This window comes from Abramis brama, assembly GCF_963993115.1.
Source record: "Abramis brama genome assembly, chromosome: 9".
Classification (NCBI taxonomy): Eukaryota; Metazoa; Chordata; class Actinopteri; order Cypriniformes; family Leuciscidae; genus Abramis; species Abramis brama.
The window spans coordinates 16,011,481-16,034,066 of NC_139971.1; the positions used below are offsets into that span (position 1 = coordinate 16,011,481).

General features: G+C 39.6%; 2 protein-coding genes across 2 annotated transcripts in view; one reads left to right on the forward strand and one right to left on the reverse strand.

Moving 5' to 3' along the window:
• On the reverse strand, positions 1 to 15,676 carry pdcd5 (programmed cell death 5). Its single transcript, XM_084123932.1, has 6 exons — positions 15,268 to 15,676; positions 14,483 to 14,526; positions 8,673 to 8,734; positions 697 to 788; positions 547 to 618; positions 1 to 452 (listed from the first exon to the last, which is right to left on the reverse strand). Exons 1-6 carry the CDS (start codon positions 15,331 to 15,333, stop codon positions 405 to 407), a joined length of 384 nt encoding a protein of 127 aa, XP_083980058.1. The 5' UTR covers positions 15,334 to 15,676; the 3' UTR covers positions 1 to 404.
• LOC311089325 (uncharacterized protein) overlaps positions 14,533 to 22,586 on the forward strand; it is an 18,551-nt gene continuing 10,497 nt past the window's right edge. The window contains exon 1 of the mRNA XM_084123931.1: positions 14,533 to 14,724. Coding sequence (XP_083980057.1) covers positions 14,712 to 14,724 — 13 coding nt within the window. The 5' untranslated portion in view covers positions 14,533 to 14,711. The remainder of the gene's footprint in view (positions 14,725 to 22,586) is intronic.

The following is a 22,586-nucleotide window of genomic DNA, read 5'->3' on the forward strand; positions in this document are numbered from 1 at the left end:
TTTCTCAATTTTGTTTAAGGCTTTTATTATGTAAACAGTTGCATGTCTCCTCAAAAAAAGTCCACACAATCAAAAATATGAGGCCAGTTCCAATTATTGCAATAACAATAGATCAGAAATGACCACCGTATTTTCAACAAGTCTCTAAAAATGTAGCAGCATTGCTGCAATGTGTTGTTTGAGGCAAAGAAAAATGCAAGAGAATCTAAGACACTAAACTAAAACAGAAACCGTATTTAAATGAAGAGTTCCTGTATCACCACAGATCAAAGTTCTTTGGCCGTGATTGTGTTTTGGGCTGGACAATTGATCTGTCAGTCATAGTCATGCCCTGGTCAGGAGTCACACCAGAGTACCAAAAGTACTGTGAGTACAGAAACCCAGCTGACTTATGACACCTGCATTTAGTCATCATCCTCTTCATCGGAGTCCATTACCCGACGTCGGTTAAACTGGAAACAAAACAGAGACATTCAGAACATATGTGTTTACACTTTCATTTTTACACTCTTGAGAACAGATTTTTAATGATAGCAAAGTACTTACCTTTACAGTTGTTTTCTTCTCTGTTTGTTGACTAACTTTCTCCAGGATCTCTATTAATCCAGCCTCTGTAATCTAAAGATACAACACTCAATGCTAGAAAAATGTACATTCTAAAACACATTATTAATGATGCTTCATCTGTCACCTTACTTTTCCTCCAAGCTGTCCAATGCGAGCCATCTGAATCAGGTAATTCTCCACTGCTTTTGCTTTATCTGGCTTTACAAGAGCCAAATTACTCACTAAAGAAAAAGCAGAAGCAACATCATCAATATTAAAAGTGTTCATACGAAAATAAAAATTCTATCTTTTACTCACCCCCATGTTTTTTTCCAAACCTATAAAACATTTGTTCATCTTCGGAACGCAAATCAATGTACATGCATAACGCACATCAAACATAGTAAATGGATACAGAAAAATGTGACCCGTGCTGTCAAAAATAATCGCAATGAGCAAATTTCCAAAGATTTGGCTATTTTCACATACTCTATCAAAAATCTTCAAAATGATTTATGATTTGTTGGAATCAGACAAAAAAAAAAAAAAAAAAAAAAAAAAAAAATGACTGAGCTACACCTATTTGAAGTCAATAGAGTCAGCAAAGTCAATTTTGAGAAAAATCTAGTTAAAGTTTTCTGAAGGTTCTAAAACAAAATCATCAAGGGATACCTTAAAATCCCTGATAATACCACCAAATTTCACACACACCAAGTCAAAACCAAGTATCTATAGGAAAAATATATATTCAACTTTTTTCCCCATGATATCACAATTGTTTGATTAACATTAATGAGACTGCTACTGTAGCTGTACTCTACTGTAAATGCACAGATCTAATATAAATGTTACACATTAGACGTTTTTTCACAACAGTTAACGAAATGTTCACTTAATGCCTGGCTCACACACTACAGGAGTTTTAGGCCGATTTATCCCCGATTTTCACCTCCAGAGAATCGGAGAAAAAAATCTTGTCGATGACCTCGATCGGTTCCGATGTTCTGCACAGATTATCTGGTAATGTGAGGCGTACACAGATCGAATCTTGCACCTCCTGATCTGCTCTCACACAAATCGGGCTCGCCCCGATCACATCAAACATGTTTGATATTTAAGATTTTAAATCGGGATGAGCAAGACTGTGATTACGTCAGTACTGTCAAAATAGCCAATAAGAAACAAGTAGGGCTGTCGTGGTGAAGGAATTTCCCTTGAGGTAATTTTGAGTGACTCAACAGCACGATATACGTTTTTATCTCCATTTATTTATTGCTAAATAAATAAGTGTTATGCTGTGGTCAGCAGGCACGAAGACGAGTACATGTTCAGTATTGAAACCAAAACTAAAAAGCGCGTTAAAACGAAGTGGAGTAAAATGAAGATACAAATGTCAAAATAAGGGTCGGGTCCACATAATATAATAAACACAACATAAACCTGACAATGAGCTTGTTAGGCCATTGCTATATAACAGTTAGTTCCTTGAATCTCACTTTCTGCTGATATTTCACCAGTATTGGTATTGATAGTCTCTGCGCATTCTAGACAGGCTGTCACTCAGTCCAGTTACATTGTCACGCCACCAGGTGGCGGGAAGGAACAGTCTTTGAGTGAGTCATTAAACTGTTCATTCAACGGAAAAAAAAGTGGGGAAAAAAAGCGGATTCATTCAAAGATCGATGTAATGAAACAAGCTGTTCATTATTTTAATATTTAATCTGAACTTTGAGTTCCACTTTACAAGGCTCAGCTGAGCAGCAATGCGGCGCATGGGCAACGCTGAAGCTGATGCCACTTCATGATCAATGACATTGATTCATTGTATTGAACAGTGCTGACGCCATTCATTAGACATATCCTTAAATGTTAAAAGGATGATTTTTGAAAGATTTCGCTTTCCTTGGTCACGGCTACCTTTTCACAAATATGACTTGATATGAAGGACAGATATTGTGTTTACATGCTTTTCCGCTTCAGATCTGCTGCGCGAGATCACGCGAGGCGCTCACTCTGGTACGATAATCTTGATAACATTTTGTAGTGTGTGATGCGCCGCGATTGTCAAATCTTATAGTGTGAACATGTTAAGATTTGAGGGAAGAAAATCTGCAAAGATTCTCCTTAAATGTGTGCTGCAACCAGATTTTTCAATCGGTTAGGATTTTAAAACTCCTGTAGTGTGAGCCAGGCATAAGACATAACTAGGGGTGTAAATATTAATCAATTCGTATCGATGCATCGATTATACAGCCGACGATTCGATGCATCGATGCGTCCGCAAGAGTATCGATTAATGTGTTTATTTTGCCGCCTGTCTATTTTTAGCATCTGCTCCGACATATGCGTACAACCTACTAAACTGCGGGTGGCGCTAACCTCATTATTGTCTTCTACTTCACACCGCTTCACACGCGTTACTTACGTTTCACAGTCTATCTATGTTCACACACATTGTTGAGTCTGACTTTCAAGAGCGATGGATCCGTCAGAGCGAGCTGGCAATGACCGTGAAATGTTACACACTCCAGTCAGCGTCAAGTCATGGGTGTGGATGTATTTTGGCTTCAGGAAAACAGATGGAGCAGTGGTAAGAGTTGCCGTTTGTCTGATTGCGCCCGTTTCACACATACTCCGTTTGCAGTGCGTATGCGGTGCGTATTTTTTTCAGTACACATGTTAACAGGTCAGAGCTTTCACACTGCACGCAGTTGTGGACCGTTTATCCGTTCCAGTTGCGGTGCATAGGCTATACAGCAGTGCAGAGATCGTTTCCGCACCGAGTCTATTTCTGCTGTGCTGCATGCACGCGCTGAATTAAAGTGACAGCGCATGTTTCGTGGTCAAAATGAACACAGATTGACATGAAAATGTAGTAATTTTACCATAAATGCGTTTAAATAAATTGTAGTAATCTCACCATAAATGTATTTAAATTAATTGTACTATTTTTCACAGTCATCTTTTTTATTAAAAGACCGGGGTAAAGCAAGGAAACTACAATTTACCTCAACAAGGAGACATAATGAACAACACTTGTCTCATTCGTGGAGGTGGAAAAACAATTTCTTTGTGACATGCAATTGTATTCTGTATTCTCAATAAAAGGCTAATTATTTATTATTTTTGTTGATTTATTTGAAACTTAATAGATATCATCAAATCTAGTATTGAATCGTATCGTATCGAATCGAATCGAATCGAATCGTATCGCGGGGAATTCTGAAGTATCGAAAATAATCGAATCGTTGGCTTAAGAAATCGGTATCGTATCGAATAGTCATGTAGGCTCCGATTTACACCCCTAGACATAACAGATAATGTTTGTGTGAATACACTCCAAGACAAAATTTTTGAAATACTGTAATTTCTGAATGTGAATGAATATTCACAAAGTTGGAATTCTGCACTTTACAACGATATCAAACTTGTGCTGAGGGGAAGCATCAGTAGTCGAAAAGCGAGCAGAGAAAAATAAAACATTTAATGGATTATTAAAACAAAAGAAAGATTCAGGAAGGTACACCTCTCAGAAAACATACAAATAAAGATAATTTTAGATGTTTAATCACTATGTAGAGCATTGGGATCACTAGCTTAATGAACTAATTTTTAAGAAAACCTCAAATTCGACCAAAATTGACATTTTTCACTTGTTTTGCCTGCAGCTCGTAATTGGCCCATGCGCATTCCGACTCATTTTGCCACAGCACGGGTCACAAATGCTTGCTTAATGCGTGAGAACAGACCAGAGATGATATGGAGTTAAACATAGTTGAGCCTCCGTTTATCATATCTGTTAAGCTCTATGTACAATGTTTATATGTGGGTAAAAGTGTCTCTCTTTAAAAAGCTTTAAACCACTTGATTAATATGGATTACTTTCGCAATATCTTCATTAACTTTGAAGATTGAAAATTTTGGTTGCTAGGACTTTCAATGGTAGGGCTGTGCACGCATTTCGATATAGGGATTAAGATACTTTATATTGCGGTAGTGTAATAAAGGCGATATATTGCGATATTTCTTTCTTTCTTTCTTTTTTTTTAAGAGGATCTAATTTTAGAAAAACTTGCAAAGAACACGCCACCATATGCATTTAACCGTAGCAACAAAAAAAAAAATGTATTTAACCAAAACAGTGGGATCTGCATTTGCATTATACAGGAGTATTAAAAAAAAAACAAAAAACAACTGTAATAGTGACATTTTATCAGCATTTTATTTATATAATTTATTACAATAACTTTTCTATTTTAAAGTCCCCATGTAGTCAATCATTTTGTCCCTTAAAACTCATCTTTGACCACCAAAATGACATATTTAAACATTTGAAAACCTGTGAAAGAAAATTATTCATGCCTTAAAAGGTACTGTACCTGATATTGTTTTCTTCTATTTGGTTTAAACCCCAAATAATATATTTTAAAAGCAATCATCTGTGAAAAAACAGGCTTTATGATGCCATCTACTGTTTATTATAGAGGATAGAGATGAGAAGCTTGTTCCAGGGACGGAAAGTCTTGGCCAATAACATGCTAAGGAAAAAGGGGATTGCGCATATTGAACTCAGGGACAAAAATTATAAAATGAGCGAGTACATCATGAATCCATTTTCCAAACCGTGTTTTTGTCTTATCCTGAATCACTACGGTCCGCCTATAATAAGTGTTTATTAGGGTTCACCAATCTCGGTCCTGGAGGGCCGCTGTCCTGCAGAGTTTAGCTCCAACCCCAATTAAACACACCTGAACCAGCTAATCAAGGTCTCACTAGGCATACTAGAAACTTTCAAACAGGTGTGTTGGAGCTGGTTGGAGCTAAACTCTGCAGGACAGCGGCCCTCCAGGACCGAGATTGGTGAACCCTGGTGTTTATATTCTGACTATTTTAGACTGGTTCGGGTCGTACTGCTGCGTAGCCGCCTAGTACCTGCGTGACTCGTCATAGACAAACAGAGAAAAGTAGCTCCGGCTACAATGTTCTTCCGCAAGACGCATGCAGTTCTGTTTAATAACTGCTAGAGCACCAAAAGTTAAGTACTGCAGCTTTAAAATAGCTTGAATGCAACTCTACACCCTTGCTTCATTTAGTATACACGGATCCATGAATATTCTAATTATCCCCGCCTCCACTCACGCCAGCTCACAGATTCACTCGGCCAACTTGCCGAAGTAAAGGATGGTATTGCTCTTTACAACATCGGACACATAACGTAATTAAAGGGATGGTTCGGAGTAAAATCAACCTAGGGTCCTTTGCCCCATTACCTCGAGCCAAACACACCCCCAGAAGCCTTTTTTTCCTTGGTTGAACATTATTAAAGTTAGAGCTTGTTTAGAAAAATCAGCCGGATGGCTTAGTGCAGGCGCTAACGGATTCAAGGATGTATCTCGTAAATTACCCCACTAATAATGCCCAGAATGGTACCAAACTTACACAGTAGTACAAATAGGTTATGTACTCATAAAACGAGGCATTGGAAAGTTTGTAAGTACATCAGGAGTTTATTTAAACAACACTTGCCTGACAGCTTATGCTACTGCTAACCCGGACGTCGACGTCACTTCAGTGGTTTGGGAAAAGCACGTAAAAGTCCTGGTAGAAAGCGATGCATAAGGATGTAGTGTAATGATGACGCCCAGTTCCAGGAATGCACTAATATTTTGTTGGTAGTACCAGTTTGCAACAATTATTAGTTAACACTAAGTTATTAACACTTCGGGAATTTTTTTTATAATTCGGCGTTACACTACATCCTTAAACTAAATTGTAAACAAGCAATTGTTTTTTTAATTCTTGTAGTTTCTCTCTGTCACATTCCACATTGAGGCTCGTTATAGGGGAGGGTCTTTATCTCATCCTTGTTTAAGCAGCAATGGAGGCAAAACAGGTTCGAGAGAAATTTCAAAAAGGGGAATTAAAAACAAAACTATACCATGTGGGAACGTTTTCCTGAAATAGTGAACCACGACGAATCAAGTGCTGGGTATGTGATATGTAACGGACTAACGGCTGTGAAGCTCTGTAATGTATTGTAATGTAATGTATTTCACAAACTAATAAAGCCTATATCCAGCCTTTGTCTGGGCTGAATGCATTTAATGTATTGTGTGTGTGTTTGGGAAGTTGCAGTCACGGAAACGGCGACAATTAAAGTTGGAAGGGAGTAAAGCCTGTGTTTATGCTATCAAGGAAATGTAATTTTGCCAAAGAATAACTTTTATTTAAAATGTTAATTTAAAAGCAGCCTACTTCAGTGTGATGTGCTACCATATCATCATGCTTAACACTGAGAATTTGAACAATTGTAATGTGACTATCAGAAAAACATAGGTGGGTGGCGGGTGGATGATTTATTTTCAAACATTTTCATCTCTAGCACACAAGCCTCCTTTAAAGTTCAGGTCAATGCACAGACCTTTTCTTTGTTTAATATTCACACTGAACATGGTTTTGAGCTCTTAATTTTGAACTCTGAAAGTGCACCAAATTAATGAATTTATAAATTTTCTTCCAGGGGCCATACCCCCAAACCCCCTAAGAGGGACGGAGGTCCACCCACCACAGTCTTACAAAATCCTGTGGGAAACACTGTTCTCAAAATAAAAATCAATTTATCTTATCAAAATGGCAGTTGAAGACGCAGTACACTTGCAAGTGTGCACATGATCAGGATTTTACCACCTCAGCCTATTTTTGAGCCAGGAAAAACCCTGGTATCATTGCATTTTTTTCCAACATTTCCTATATGTATATTAGTGATGCTCCGATCAGCATTTTTGGGGCCGATCACCGATTACCGATCACCAAAATCATGATCTGCCGATTGCCGATCACTGCCGATCACAGAATGGAAATATGCTAGAGTCAAGAAAATCTTGAAGAACCACCAATATTTATTTAATTGTAGTTAGAAAACAAGATAACATAAGGCTACTGTAGGCCACCTTTTCCAAATAAGGCACAGTATAATTTTTCAAAACAAAGAGGGGTCAGGCAGACTACAATGGATGTAGTTGAGGAACTAACTACATCAGATCCAAAAAATAAAATAATGACAATGACATTTGAGGTTATTAAAACAGTAAGTCCCGCCCCTCGACTGCCAAAAATAAAAGTGTTTGAGCGAGCAAAATCAGCAGGCGAGAGGAGATCAAGCGCGAGTGTGTGGGGAATGATCATGCGCGCGCGCGAGGGCAGAGACGTCATGCGCCCGCGCAGGGTTTGAATGAGCTCGCGAGTTCCCGTTTCCTCGCGCGTAGATCTGTTATCCTCTCGCGAATGTCATTTACCGCGCGCGCCAGCATCAGTTGTGCGCTCGTTTATAATTGCCATTGAATTGCCGTCATAGGAGAACTCATTTTGCCACTGTTAAGCAAGCTCTGCTCTGCTGTTGTGTTGTCGCGCATGCGGAAAAGTTGCGCGAGTTATTTACGTCACGTGATCGGCTTTTTTGATCGGCGCTTTTGGGGGTTGCCGATCAAGCTATTTTTTGCCAATATCGGCCGATCATGATCGGCGGCCGATCAATCGGAGCATCACTAATGTATATTAAAAAAGAATTCGAAACAATCTCATAAAATTATTTATAAGGGAGTACCAATAATGAAAGTATCTGTCTCATTCTGGAAAAAGTGGTATCAGTGCATCCCTAGTAACAGACCTATAGAGTCATATTATTAACATTGAATTTAATGCTCAAATGTAAGAATTTGACATGAAAGATGACGCATACATTTAATAAGATAAAGGCCTTTATAAAAGTAAATAATGCCCTGGGGTAAATATAAAAAATATGAAGATTTAAGCTGGTAAAAACTGACAGAACACTGATGACAGTTACACAAATGTTGGATGTAAACAAATAAATAGATACAGTATCGTCAAACATAATATCGTGATATTCGTGTGTATTGATATTTTCTTACACCACTAAACAATAAGATGGACAAAAATGATGAAAGAATAAAAAAAAAACTTCTTTGTTTTCTAAAGATGAAGAACAATTTCTGCTAAAAATAGAGAAACAATATTCGAAGGCAAAGCTGTCCCGGTCAAATTTAAATACATGCTTACATGATAATACAAGTAATAGCTTGTCAAAGGTTTGTAAATGGACTTACACCTGGCACGGGCAGACTGATCTAAGAGTTGAGCCAATACAGAGTTCCTCATTTCAGTCTCTCTGTGAAAGAAACAATAGAGTTGAATCACTGTTCTATATTAATGCACTGTCATCATTTGCGCGCGCACACACACACACACACACACACACATTCAGGAGCACAGAAACGGGTAACTAAACCCCAAAACAGCTTTTTTTAGTTAATGATCTGTAAGACTGGGGCTTTTTTAGTGCTGTTCATTGATTCAAGTACATTTTTTGACATTTGGGTATAAAGTGTTTTAATTCTATAATATATGGTGTAAAAACGTCTGAGTGCTGCCCTCTTCAGGTTGAACGGTGGCTAATGCAGTTGAATTTTCCTATTGGCAGTTGTGGTACCCTGTGACATAAGATTGCACCAGCTCACCACGCCCTTGGCAGCCACTGGTATAAAAGCATCTTGTTCCGTCAAAACCACTGCAGGGAGTCAGGAGTTGGAATTGCGAGTATTGAAAACGATCAGGATAGCGTATATTAGCATCTAGTTAGCATAGCATTTATAGTTATTTAGATTATTTCGTGTAGCCTTGGTAGTTAATTTGCAGTTAGTGTAGTATTGTTAGAAGCACAGTTAGTTAGTAGCATAGTATTGCATCAGTTAGGATAGCTTCAAGTTAGCGTAGATTTTTAGCATTAGCTTTATCTGTATTTAGTACAGTGGTTAGGATGGGACGTAGATGTAGTGTTGCTAGTTGCAACAGCACAGCTCGCGCTGAAAAGCGACGCAGTGCCAAACGCTGCTCCTCCTGCATGGACTCCACCACCGCAGCGGCGTCTTGATGTGAGTGAGCATATATTTTTAATCACAATTTAAGTTCCTTCCTATTAGGCTAAAGTTAATCCTCTGGGATCGACAAACGCGGCGGTGCGTTTTGCTGGATTTTTTCACATAGCAGCAAAATAGACTTAAAATACTCTTACAAACTTAAGAAATATGAAAAAATAAACTGTTAAATGTCTACTTTTTTATGTGTCCACTTACAATCAAAACAAAACATTGTGCTTTTGTAAAATAAAGAAAATAAACAGGGTGTGCTTTCTGCCTCTTGGTCTCCGTGAACTTTTTTTCTAGAGCACGTCACAAAACTCAGCGAATACTAGTCACACACGCATGAGCTATATACAGTGATGAAAATAAGTATTTGAACACCCTGATATTTTGCAAGTTCTCCCACTTAGAAATCATGGAGGGGTCTGAAATTGTCATCGTAGGTGCATGTCCACTGTGAGAGACATAATCTAAAAAAAAAAAAATCCAGAAATCACAATGTATGATTTTTTAACTATTTATTTGTATGATACAGCTGCAAATAAGTATTTGAACACCTGAGAAAATCAATGTTAATATTTGGTACAGTAGCCTTTGTTTGCAATTACAGAGGTCAAACGTTTCCTGTAGTTTTTCACCAGGTTTGCACACACTGCAGGAGGGATTTTGGCCCACTCCTCCATACAGATCTTCTCTAGATCAGTCAGGTTTCTGGGCTGTCGCTGAGAAACACGGAGTTTGAGCTCCCTCCAAAGATTCTCTATTGGGTTTAGGTCTGGAGACTGGCTAGGCCACGCCAGAACCTTGATATGCTTCTTACAGAGCCACTCCTTGGTTATCCTGGCTGTGTGCTTCGGGTCATTGTCATGTTGGAAGACCCAGCCTCGACCCATCTTCAATGCTCTAACTGAGGGAAGGAGGTTGTTCCCCAAAATCTCGCAATACATGGCCCCGGTCATCCTCTTCTTAATACAGTGCAGTCGCCCTGTCCCATGTGCAGAAAAACACCCCCAAAGCATGATGCTACCACCCCCATGCTTCACAGTAGGGATGGTGTTCTTGGGATGGTACTCATCATTCTTCTTCCTCCAAACACGTTTAGTGGAATTATGACCAAAAAGTTCTATTTTGGTCTCATCTGACCACATGACTTTCTCCCATGACTCCTCTGGATCATCCAAATGGTCATTGGCAAACTTAAGACGGGCCTTGACATGTGCTGGTTTAAGCAGGGGAACCTTCCGTGCCATGCTTGATTTCAAACCATGACGTCTTAGTGTATTACCAACAGTAACCTTGGAAACGGTGGTCCCAGCTCTTTTCAGGTCATTGACCAGCTCCTCCCGTGTAGTTCTGGGCTGATTTCTCACCTTTCTTAGGATCATTGAGACCCCACGAGGTGAGATCTTGCATGGAGCCCCAGTCCGAGGGAGATTGACAGTCATGTTTAGCTTCTTCCATTTTCTAATGATTGCTCCAACAGTGGACCTTTTTTCACCAAGCTGCTTGGCAATTTCCCCGTAGCCCTTTCCAGCCTTGTGGAGGTGTACAATTTTGTCTCTAGTGTCTTTGGACAGCTCTTTGGTCTTGGCCATGTTAGTAGTTGGATTCTTACTGATTGTATGGGGTGGACAGGTGTCTTTATTAGGGGTGGGAATCTTTTACCATCTCACGATTCGATTCGATTCCGATTCTTGAGGCCACGATTCGATTCAAAATCGATTTTCGATTCAAAAAGATTTTCGATTCAAAACAATTCGATTTTATTCATAATGATTTCTAATCAGGTTTCTGATCATAATCTACTCTCATCTGCTTTGCAATACAGAATGACAAACGGAGACATTAAAGTGTCTTTTTCACATTTATTAAGTTCAATTCTCAGGGAAGTGCCTTTTATCAAAAACATTGAAAAAATATTTTTACTTGGTACTTTTAAAGCAAAGTATTTATGATGACCCATAACGAACTTACTTCCAATGCTTCCTATATTAATTGTATTAATAAAACAAATGGAAGTGATTTGGCAAGTCAACTGTAAGGTTACATTTGCCAGCATATGTCCCAACATTGCTGAGAACCAACAGGAAAATAAATGTGTGCCTGTACTAGCAGCATACTTGTAGTAAATTAATACAAACTTCAGCATATTCTGAATCTCTAGCATTTAATAATAGACTTCTAACCAACATCCTCTTGTTATTTCCAATGAGCAATATAATCCTTCAGACAAAAAAAAACATTTTGCTGTAGCAAAATCACAAACAGTTTTCGTTCAAAAATATAGAATTATGTACCAGAAGCTATCATAACGTATAATGCTTGTGGACTTATGCATATTCTGAATAATTAGTAACATACAAAGTCGCTCTTGACTTATACACAACTAAATAATAAAGAGTTATGACTTGAAATGTTTGCTGTATACCACAATCAAAAATAGCAAAGAAAGTGAATGAACATTCTGCAGAGAGTAACTTACAGTCAAAATGTAACTTTTTGTGACTGGCATTGCACATATTGCATACAGATCAGATTGGTTTACACAGCATATTGATGTGAAAACTAAACAATACAGAAATTAGCTCTCATACAAAAAAATACTAAATAGATCACAATGAAATTGCCAATGTTCCATTCGTTAGCTTTTAACGAAGACATTCTCTGGTGCCGTTCGAATTTGGCGCTCAGCCATCATGCGTGTCTGTTATGTGCGCGTCCCAGACTGTCCGCGCACTGCACGTCCGCTTCAGAGTTCCGCCTTTTGCGTTCCTTCAATGTTACGTTATTAGATTTATTTTTTTTTTTTTAGAAAATCGATTTTTGACATTTGTGAATCGATTCAGAATCGTCCACGTCCCGAATCGCGATTCATCTAAGAATCGATTTTTTTCCCCACCCCTAGTCTTTATGCAGCTAACGACCTCAAACAGGTGCATCTAATTTAGGATAATAAATGGAGTGGAGGTGGACATTTTAAAGGCAGACTAACAGGTCTTTGAGGGTCAGAATTCTAGCTGATAGACAGGTGTTCAAATACTTATTTGCAGCTGTATCATACAAATAAATAGTTAAAAAATCATATATTGTGATTTCTGGATTTTTTTTTTTAGATTATGTCTCTCACAGTGGACATGCACCTACGATGACAATTTCAGACCCCTCCACGATTTCCAAGTGGGAGAACTTGCAAAATAGCAGGGTGTTCAAATACTTATTTTCCTCACTGTATCTTTATAATCATTTAAGCCTCTGCTATTAAATTATCTAATTCAAAACTAAAACAAATATTCTCTGTTTATGTTATCTGTATGAAAAGATAGAGATGTCAGTCGTTCTCATGGCAACTCATCTGCTCACGTGAACAGTAAACCCAAGTGTCGTTTACTCAGCTGCGCATAATAGCACCAAATTAATATAAAATACAATATATTGACCTGCGCTCTGTTTTCTATCATAAGCCATGCACGTTTGTGATGACGTAAGATGAACGCAAATGCACCAGGGTTCAATAGAATCAAGTTGAGTGTAAAACCAGACCAAAGCTGTGGGGGGCACCGGGAACAATCACGCTCAAACTCAGACCCCAGCAAACATGCCCAGTGTGAAAGCCCCCAAAAAGTTGTCAATACTTGGTATAAGCAGGATATTCCATGACTAGCTGTGCATTAAACCGGTGTTTCTCAACTGGTGGGTCGTGACCTAAAAGCGAGTTGCTTTTGAATTGCAAAAAACATTTTGAGTGGGTCATGGAGTGTGCAGTAAAATAAACAAAAAAAAAACAATCCTATGATTTTCAGATGCAAGACTTTTATTTTGGAAGACGTGGATGAAATCTGTTGACACTTCTTATTTGGGACTGATATTTAATAGACTTACCTTATACTGTATATTCATCAGTGTTAGTGATATTCTCACAATTTATGTGTATGTTAAGTGGGACAGTACTTGTATGTGTCAGTCATTTTTGTGAAATACATTTGCTTGTTTAAAAAAAAGCTAATTTATTAGGCTACAATTTTATAGGCAAATTATATACTGCATTAACAACTATTTGAATTCACTCCGCTTTGTGTCGGGTGGTTCTTAAGCCTGGAACACACCAAGCCGACGCCGACAAACTAGCGCTGATGAAAGCCGACTGTGTTGTCGCCTCGCGTCGGGGTAAAAAGCTGCACTTGAACACACCGAGAGAACTACAGCCGACTGTCAGCTAGAAAGGGCGTTCTGCGCCTGCGTGTAAATGAGACAACTGTCTATTTCTGAACATATATTCGTATATATTCGTTATTCAAAAAGGGAAACCGACGCTGCGGCTGCAGATACACAAACCGTAAACAAAGCAGTGCGTGCTTACCGTTTTGAATACCAATCCTGCTAAACACTTTCTTTATTCCACTCCTCTCATGTTAATATTGAAATATTTGCCAAGGAACACTCAGGTAAGATGACGTAACATTAGAACAGCCTTCTGTCTGTACCGTTTTGACTTTGCTCGCTGTTTTGCTATTATTCTCGTGCACTGACTCGTTCACTAAGCTGAACAGCCAATCAGAGTTCCCTCTTTCACCGACGGCCCGACGCCGATTCAACATGTCGAATCGGCCGTTACAAAGCCGACGAGGACCAATTTCAGCCGACGGTGCGGAACACACCGAGAAGATTTAGTCGGCCGACGCACGGAAACTGCCCGACGGCCGACCGTCGGCTTGGTGTGTTCCAGGCTTTAGCCTCCACATCCTGCATTAAAATCGTTTAATACACTGCTAGCCGTGGATTATCCCTTAAATAAATTGAGCGTTACATTTTATTTTATTTAAAAGGTGTAAGGTGTAAATTTAACTATATAAACAAATTTAAGAGACCTTCTGATCTTGAGTAACAGTAATGTAAAAGTACAAAATAATAATTTTTTTTTTTTTTTTCAAAGACCAATAATTATTACAATTTCATCTGCAACACAGAAACTTTTGTTTGTTATTATTGTTGTAAGTTACCTCTGTTTGGCCTCCTGCTGCCCCTGTTGGTCACTGGAATGATCCTAAAAGGGGATATGTAAAATTCACACATATCATATTTCATCAATTTATTCCAATTAAAACTTTGCATCTAAATGAAGCCTATAAATTAAGAAACGAAACCATGTAAGGAATTTGACTGTTAATCGTCCATGTATGCTAGGACTGACTATTGAACTTCATGTTTTGAAGACATTTAAAATGTGTTATGGTTGCTTCTGGTAAGTATCCCTTAACATTGCAGAAATATAAGTTGTGCATCTTTATTTCTAAATTAACGCATTTTTAGGATGAATATTTCAGAGGGCTGTCGCTTGATGTAACGTTAGCCTTAGCCTAACTAACGTTAATAGCCACTGCTAGCTAGCTTCCGTTTACCCCACTGAAATCATAAAAATAACTCTTTATAATTGAACTTATGTTCAGTATGAAGCTCTGGAGCCCATGAATATACATATTTAAAAAAAAAGCATTTATATTTTTAGCCTGTATAACATTTCACACTTGATTAGCTCAATGGCTACACTTTGCTGTCGGTTTACTAAACAACAGCTCGAGAACGAGACTAACAGATATTAAACAAAACAGCTCGAGAACGAGAACAGATATTAGAGAACGAGATGGACTTTAGTGCGGCCCAGGCAACAAAAACACGAATGATGTAGACTGATTTCACTCATATTTAATGGCCGGACATGTGCTGTTCAATTTAGCAGCTACCGCTATAAAACGCGATATTTTGGTCGTTTCGTTCTGTTTCTTACCCCATGTTTCGCCTGCAGTTCTGCCATACGTTGCCGTCTAATGGCTTCCAAATCTTCATCAGCCATGGTTTACACAGAGATCTTCCAGAGAGAAATATGACACGCTTCGTGTGTGTTCACTGTTTTGTGCTTATTGATGGAGAGAGACAGCAGATGAAGCTATGTTGGGTCCAGGTTGTATTAATCACAACCAGAGCGATCGAACCTCACCGATCCATTCATAGGGGCAGAGTTTGGCTATTTTTAGTTTGGTTAGTTATTTTTTAGCAGTTTGCACTTATGACGCTCAGCCTGTATCATCCCTTTCCTAACATACTTATGCCGCGTTCCAGACAAAGTCGGAGCTGGGAATTTCAGCGGTGATATGGAGAAATGTCCCACTTCCGACCTGCGTTCCAATCAATCGCACGTCAAATTTGCATATTCACCACATGATGTCGCCATGAGACACCGAAAACATTTTGTGTTATTGTGCTGCCAATTATGGCAAAAACAAAACAACAAAAAATGCTCGCTGTTGCTTTGAAAACAGCCAACGAAAAGCAAAAAATAAGGTAACATTATATATTGCACTATAAAGCTAATCATCTCAGAAATAGCCTTTATAGGGTTCCCAGTGACCAAAACATATATGTATATATATATATATATATATATATATATATATATATATATATTTTTTTTTTTTTTTTACATAACAGCATATGTAATAATAACTAATTAAAAATGACGTATTTTATAGATAGGCCTACATTTATATTCACAATGGAACTTGCCATGATATTAAAGGGGACATATCATGCTAAATGCACTTTTTTTAGCCCTTAAATGCATTTTGTTGTATATTTGGAGTGTTTAGAAGTACAGAAAAGATGAAATTATTCTCTTCAGGTGCTTCGTTGATATCTTTATATTCTGTTTTGGTCATATTTTTCAACCTGTTCCGATTTTTCTGTTATCTATGACGTTTTTTGAACTATTACGTCACAGTATTTGCAGCGGAACTGCCAAATAAGGACATTGACTTCCGGCCCAACACTTCCAGCAATCCGCCATTTTTATTTCTCGCTGCAATTTTGTAGTCCAAGCTAAAGGATGCAGAAGTTACGAGAGGGTAAGTTAAAATGTTCGGTTGTTGGATGTAGTAACCCACACGCTTCATTACACCGTCTAATGTAGATGAACTGCCGCGCTTGTGGCGCATGTTTAACTGAAAGAACGAGCAGAGACCCGGTCACGCGCGCGCGCGCGCACTCTCTCTCGGAGCCAGGCGAAAGTGTAAACAAGACTTCACCGTCTCCAAACTAGACGCTGTCTTGCTCTCTCTCCCTCGCACATATTAATCAAAATAAATCGACACGGTGGTAAAAGGTCGGAAGACCAAAGTTTCATGTGTAAATACAGTAACACACCATTGCGATACATCCATATGAAGACGTTGTTCTGCAGGTTCGTCGTCTTCATTTTCATCTCGCTCCGGCTCCGACTCTGGATCGAACATGTAAGGCTGGCTGGACAAGTCTTCCGTTGTTGACATTTTGTTAATAACGTGTGAATAAAAAGTGTATGTGCCGCTAGATAATCGTATCTCTGCTATCAGACTACAAAAATGGCCGAACGGGGTGGAGTTGAACCTCTGCAACCTGGAGAGGGGGCAGGGTATGAAGTGTCTCAATTGTATTTAAAGAGACCGCACCAAAACGAGTTGCTCTCAGACGCACATCAGAAAAGGGGTAGAAAAGGGGCCTGTGGAGCTATAATAATGAGGAATTCAGACCCAAGCATTGCAGTTCCGCTTTATATAGACTACAAATGTATGATTTATATGTAAAAAGGAACAATTTAAAAGCATGATATGTCTCCTTTAAAGGTCTATGTTAATTCATAACTTAGTAAAACATCCAGGTAATAAAATGTTTAAACAAACTCTTAATTAAATGACTGGATACTGTGTTCCCAAGATTCAGTGCAGTCATTGAACCCTAATGTTGTTTTTTATTGTCTGTCAATTTCCACCTACATTTCATAAGAAAAAGCAGTGGTATCATCAAAGGATATAAATGTCCTGACATTATTCACACTCAACAAGAAATTATTAATTGTCTTTCACAGTCAAATGAACTGGAATACATTTTTTGGTTTCTCAGAAAAGTCAGTGCAAAAAGAGAATGAAGTGGAGGCAGAGCAGATTGAAGAAGGCACAGCAGAGAAAGGGAAAGATTATGATCCAGGTGAGAAAGTTAACAGAGTTGGTTTGGATAATGTGTCTGGTCAGTTAACAAATACAAATGAAGTTACGATTTCTGTAGTTACCAAACTCATATTTTTACGTGATTGTCACAGTACAGGGACAGAGAGAGCAAGAAGAAGAGGAAGACATGAGTCAGGAGAGAGATGACAGATATGCAGAGAAAGACATGTCAGATGAAGCACAGACATCAGCTGCACCTTTCAAACAGTTTGACTTAGGTGAAAAGGACACAAATCAGCCAAAATTACACTATTATCCCCAGAAGATCTTTGGCTTGCAAAAAGATCATTCCAGCCAAACTGGTTTCAAACTTTTGCTTGGCTTGAGTACTCACAGAAGACAGATTCTGCCTATTGCTTTGCTTGCCTTGTCTTTGGTAAAAACTTGAAGCATGATGTATTTGTGAATAGTGGATTCAAAAATTGGAAAAAGGCACTCAACATATTTCACAAACATGACTCAGTCACACAAGGATTGTATTGTCTCCTGGAAAAGTTACAAGGTGCATTACAGGGAAATGTTATACAGCAGATTGAAGAAGCAAATGCTGATGAAATTAGACAAATAAGGGAGTATATGCAATGTGTTGTGGCTTTGACCTGCATGTTGGGGAAGCAAGGGCTACCATTCAGGGATCATGATGAAACAACAGAAAGTCATAATAAGGGCAACTTCTTGGAATGCATGGGGCTTTTGCAGCGGTTTGATCCTTTCTTGCAGCATTACACATAAGATGGAGCAGCAATGATGAGTGGAGCAGCTGTAGGTGTTAAGTCTCTTTTCAGGGAGAGACATCCTGTCCCTGAGGCTATGTTATGCCCATGAGTTGAATCTCGTCTTGTGCCACACCTGCAGAGGGATTGCTGAGGCCACTGAGTTCTTTAGCCTGCTGGAAAATCTGTATTCATTTTTTTAGTTGCTCCCTGGTCAGCCACCACAAGTTTAAAGAAGCACAAACAAAATTGGGATTGCAACCATGTGAACTGGTGCAGCTGTCCAACACAAGGTAGGCTTGCCAGCTTCACACAGTGAATGCTGTGCTTGACAATTTGCCTGCCATCATTGATTGCCTCTCTGCCATTGATTGCCATGAAAACAAAATCTGCAAATTCTCATTTGTGTATTTGTTGACTCTTTTCAAGGATCTCCTATCTGTAGTGGCAGGCTTGCATAAATACCAAAAATCAAGACCATTGACCTTCCCCAAGCAGTGGCATACAAATATGCTGTGTGTGACTCCTTAAAGCAGAAACGCAGTGATCCCACTGCTGCAGATATGCCAGAGCAAAGGCAGTGTGTGAAGTATGGCAGCAAATCAGTGCCTAAAAGAACCGTGCGCACAACTGATGCTGGCGCGCGTGGTAAATGCATAGACAGTAAAAGAAATGGACACAGCGACCCCATTGGATTCAACGGAGAAAAGTGAAGTCAATTAGAAGCACTCACTTCCTGATGGCTGAGCGTACTGCGCAGACTCAAACTGAGCTTGACGACTTAGATGTGACGTGAGCAACCTGTCTGTCTTCTAGTAGCTGTGCCAAGAGAAATCTGAAACATTCCCGTCCGAAACTTGCCGAGACGGAGAGTGTGAGTAGGAGGTGTCCATGAGCTAGGAGCAAGTATTCTGATGAATTATTTTGTCATTTTGCCTCCACGTCCCCCCGATTGCCCACGAGCTTCTCCTCCTGTCCATACGGTAATTTCTCTACTGTGCGACAGAGAGTCGCGTGGTTATGACGCAATCGTTAGCCTATTTTTACAAAAACTGCTTCTACGGGGCCATAACGTGTTTGCTGGTGATTGCTGGATTGCTCCTGATCGATTGCTCCTGTCTGCCTCGCTGCCTGCCGTGAGTGTGTTTGCTTCGGTGCTGTAAGCTCCGTTTAAGCCTCGTATTTCTTTGTTTTGAACCATCATTTACTACAATTTCTAGTTGTTTATACTACTAAAATACATCTTACCCAACATCTCAGATTAACCTGACATCGCTAGCTTCCGTTACTACTAGCACAACACGCTAGTAATTCGCTAGCCTGTTAACGCGCCACCCGTGCGCTCAACTATTTTTATTTATTTATTTTTCTCTCGCGCGCCCGCGCCTTTGAGTTCATAAAAAGCTCAGGTGAGTAAGAATCAGTCAACAAACACGGTGAGTAATGTCTTGTCCTGTTATTGTCACCTGCACTTCATGTCACATGTTTAGCATAGCCTTCTCTGTCGGCAATATAGGATTTATATGTGATAAATGTAAGGAGATAACTTTAGGTTGACGGAGAAGATTTCAGAATTAGAGACACGCATCCAAACCTTAATTGAGGATAGTAAGAGTGCTAGAGATTTAAATACTGCTTTGGATGCGCCTAGCATAGTGAACTCTTTACATGAGTCGGTTCCGGCTGAAGTAGAGCCTGCGCAGCCGGGCAAATGGGTGACAGTGAGGGATCGCTCTAGTCGCGGATAAAAAAAAACACTCTTCCGTTCCGATTACCATAACAAATCGATTTGCCCCGCTCAGTGAAGCACCCACTGAGAATGATTGTGCCCTAGTTATTGGCGATTCTATTACACGGAACGTGAAAATAGCGACACCAGCCACCATAGTCACATGTTTGCCGGGAGCCAGAGCGCCTGACATCAAAGCAAATTTAAAAGTGCTGGCTAATGCTAATCGTAAATTCTCTAAGATCATTATTCATGTCGGCACTAATGATGTTCGACTCCGCCAGTCGGAGATCACCAAAATTAATATTAAAGAGGTGTGTGAACTTGCAAGTACGATGTCAAGGACTGTAATTTGCTCTGGCCCCCTTCCTGTTCGCAGGAGTGATGAGATAGTTAGTAGATTGTGTTCGCTTAACGGTTGGCTGTCTAAGTGGTGTCCGCAAAATAATATAGAATTCATAGACAATTGGAAAAGTTTTTGGGGCAAACCTGACCTGTTGAAAAGAGATGGTATTCATCCCTCCTGGGATGGTGTGTTGTAGCAAATTCTAAGTCCTCAAATCGGGTCCCGAAGAAATCTCTCAAGAGTCGAAGTTCCAGGTTTCAGAAGAAGTAACTTTATTGACAAGCAACAAAGTGAGATGCAGCTGTTCATCTGATCTGCAATGGTCAGAACCTCAGGTCTTATACCTTTTCTTATCACTAGGTAGCCAATCAGCTATCAAGATCTCGCTACCGTTAGCATCATCTTTCCCGGAGACATTATTCTATTGGTGGAAAAATCTATGGTCATACCCATTTTTAAAGAATATCTTTGGTCACATGATTCAATGCACCTGCAGTGTTGTAATACCATCCATCAATTTTAATTAACGTTTTTAGTACCATCTTATCAGCTACCTATACACATCTTCTCTCTGAGCTTGTTAGGTACTCTTTCATCCTCACAGACCACTTGACCTAATTTGACCTGATGTATCCTGATTTAACCTGGGTTCTGACTGAGACACAGAAATACAGACTTTTACATGAGGCAAAGGAAAATCTCCCACACATCCCCCCTTTGGGACTTATTCTAGTCCCACCTTCATGTTTGTCCCAGAATGTATCTTCATGCGCAAGCCTCCTTCCGTTATCTATCAATCATGGCCAAAAATAGACAATCCGTCTTTCTTATCAATAGGCTTTTGTCACAAAAGTACACTCTGGAGGAATAGTGAGACCAAACATCTCCGCCCCCCCTTTGACTAGAGCGGAGTAAAAGATCTCACCTTCCTTTTCTGTTATCATTCTTGAGGGAGAGATGAACATCTGTTATCAATTTGTAATCAACATTTCTTAGTGTACAGACTTGAGGGTAGAGTTGTCCCACGGTGCCAGAGGAACTGCACAGGCGCTTCCGGTGGCCTGGAGTGCTATCTGGGTTGCTCCATCGTTGCCAGAGGTGCCCTGGTCCTGCCTAGGGCGCTATCTGGTGTTGGAGCAGACAGCGGGTTTTTAAACCACCAGTTGAGTCTGCCCTTGCTGGTCCGGCAATCGGTAACCGCGCTTGTAATTAATTCCTCTTTTGCCCCGTAAAAACATTTTCCAGTTGCCTAAGGCATTTACTTCACATTTATTTCATAAAGAAAACTTTAAAATATTAAAAATAACTCTTTTATAAAGTGATTAAAAAGTGATAAAAGTGATTAAAAAGTAATAAAAACATTCTTATCTTTTCCCTTTATATCTGGTTGCATTACCTTGTACCACGGGCAATGACCTGCTTTAAACCTTGTATCGTCCCCTCTCATTCACATTGTTACGGGAAAATTCAGTATTTCTTATATTCATTTGTTTCCAAAACTGTGAGGTTTTCCAGCAGCTGAGGGGGGACAGGAAAGAGCAGGCCAATAAAACAGATGGGCAGGAAGATAGTGAAATACCTGAGCACGAGAAAGAGTTTGGTTAGAAGAATACAGGGTTATTTAACTAATAAAAGAAGCACCAGGCCCTCTCCTTAGGGAAGCAGGAGGCAATTAGGTCATAGATGAAGGCCTTTGGGTGTCTCAGGGACAGAGAACAGTGTGACCTGCATCAGGGGGGTAGAAACCAGTCCGAACCAGCAGAAGATAGGGGGTATCTTTCTGGAAATTTACAAGAAACCTGGAAGGAGGAGTTTTTTGCCAAGAAACTGTATAAAATGTCCATGTTTTATTGTGTCTAGTAGGTATTCTGTTTTCCAAACCGGGTAGCTGCGGTTTTTGTGAAAAGAATCCTCAAAGAATAAACTTTTCTCTTTATTACAGTTTTGCCTCTTGAATGTTTCTTACACCTGTTGATGCTGTGTTTTTCATTGAGATTTAAAAATTTCTATTACAGCTGGTGTCAGAAGTGGGATCCTGTGCGGACTCTTCTTCTCCTGGTCCTGAGAGCGGGTTTGACGGAAATTGCGCAATCCCGGCAGCACCAGGCGGCCGTCTCATACCTCGACGGTTTGAGATAGAAACTCAACAGGTTACGAGAGAGAGAGCCAACACCCGCATTCAGGGCCAGTGGACGAACTCCCACCAGGATCAAGTAAGAATCCGCGGCAATTACAGAAAAGAGAAAGCATCTCTGGGTAAGAAACGGCAGAATTGTTTTA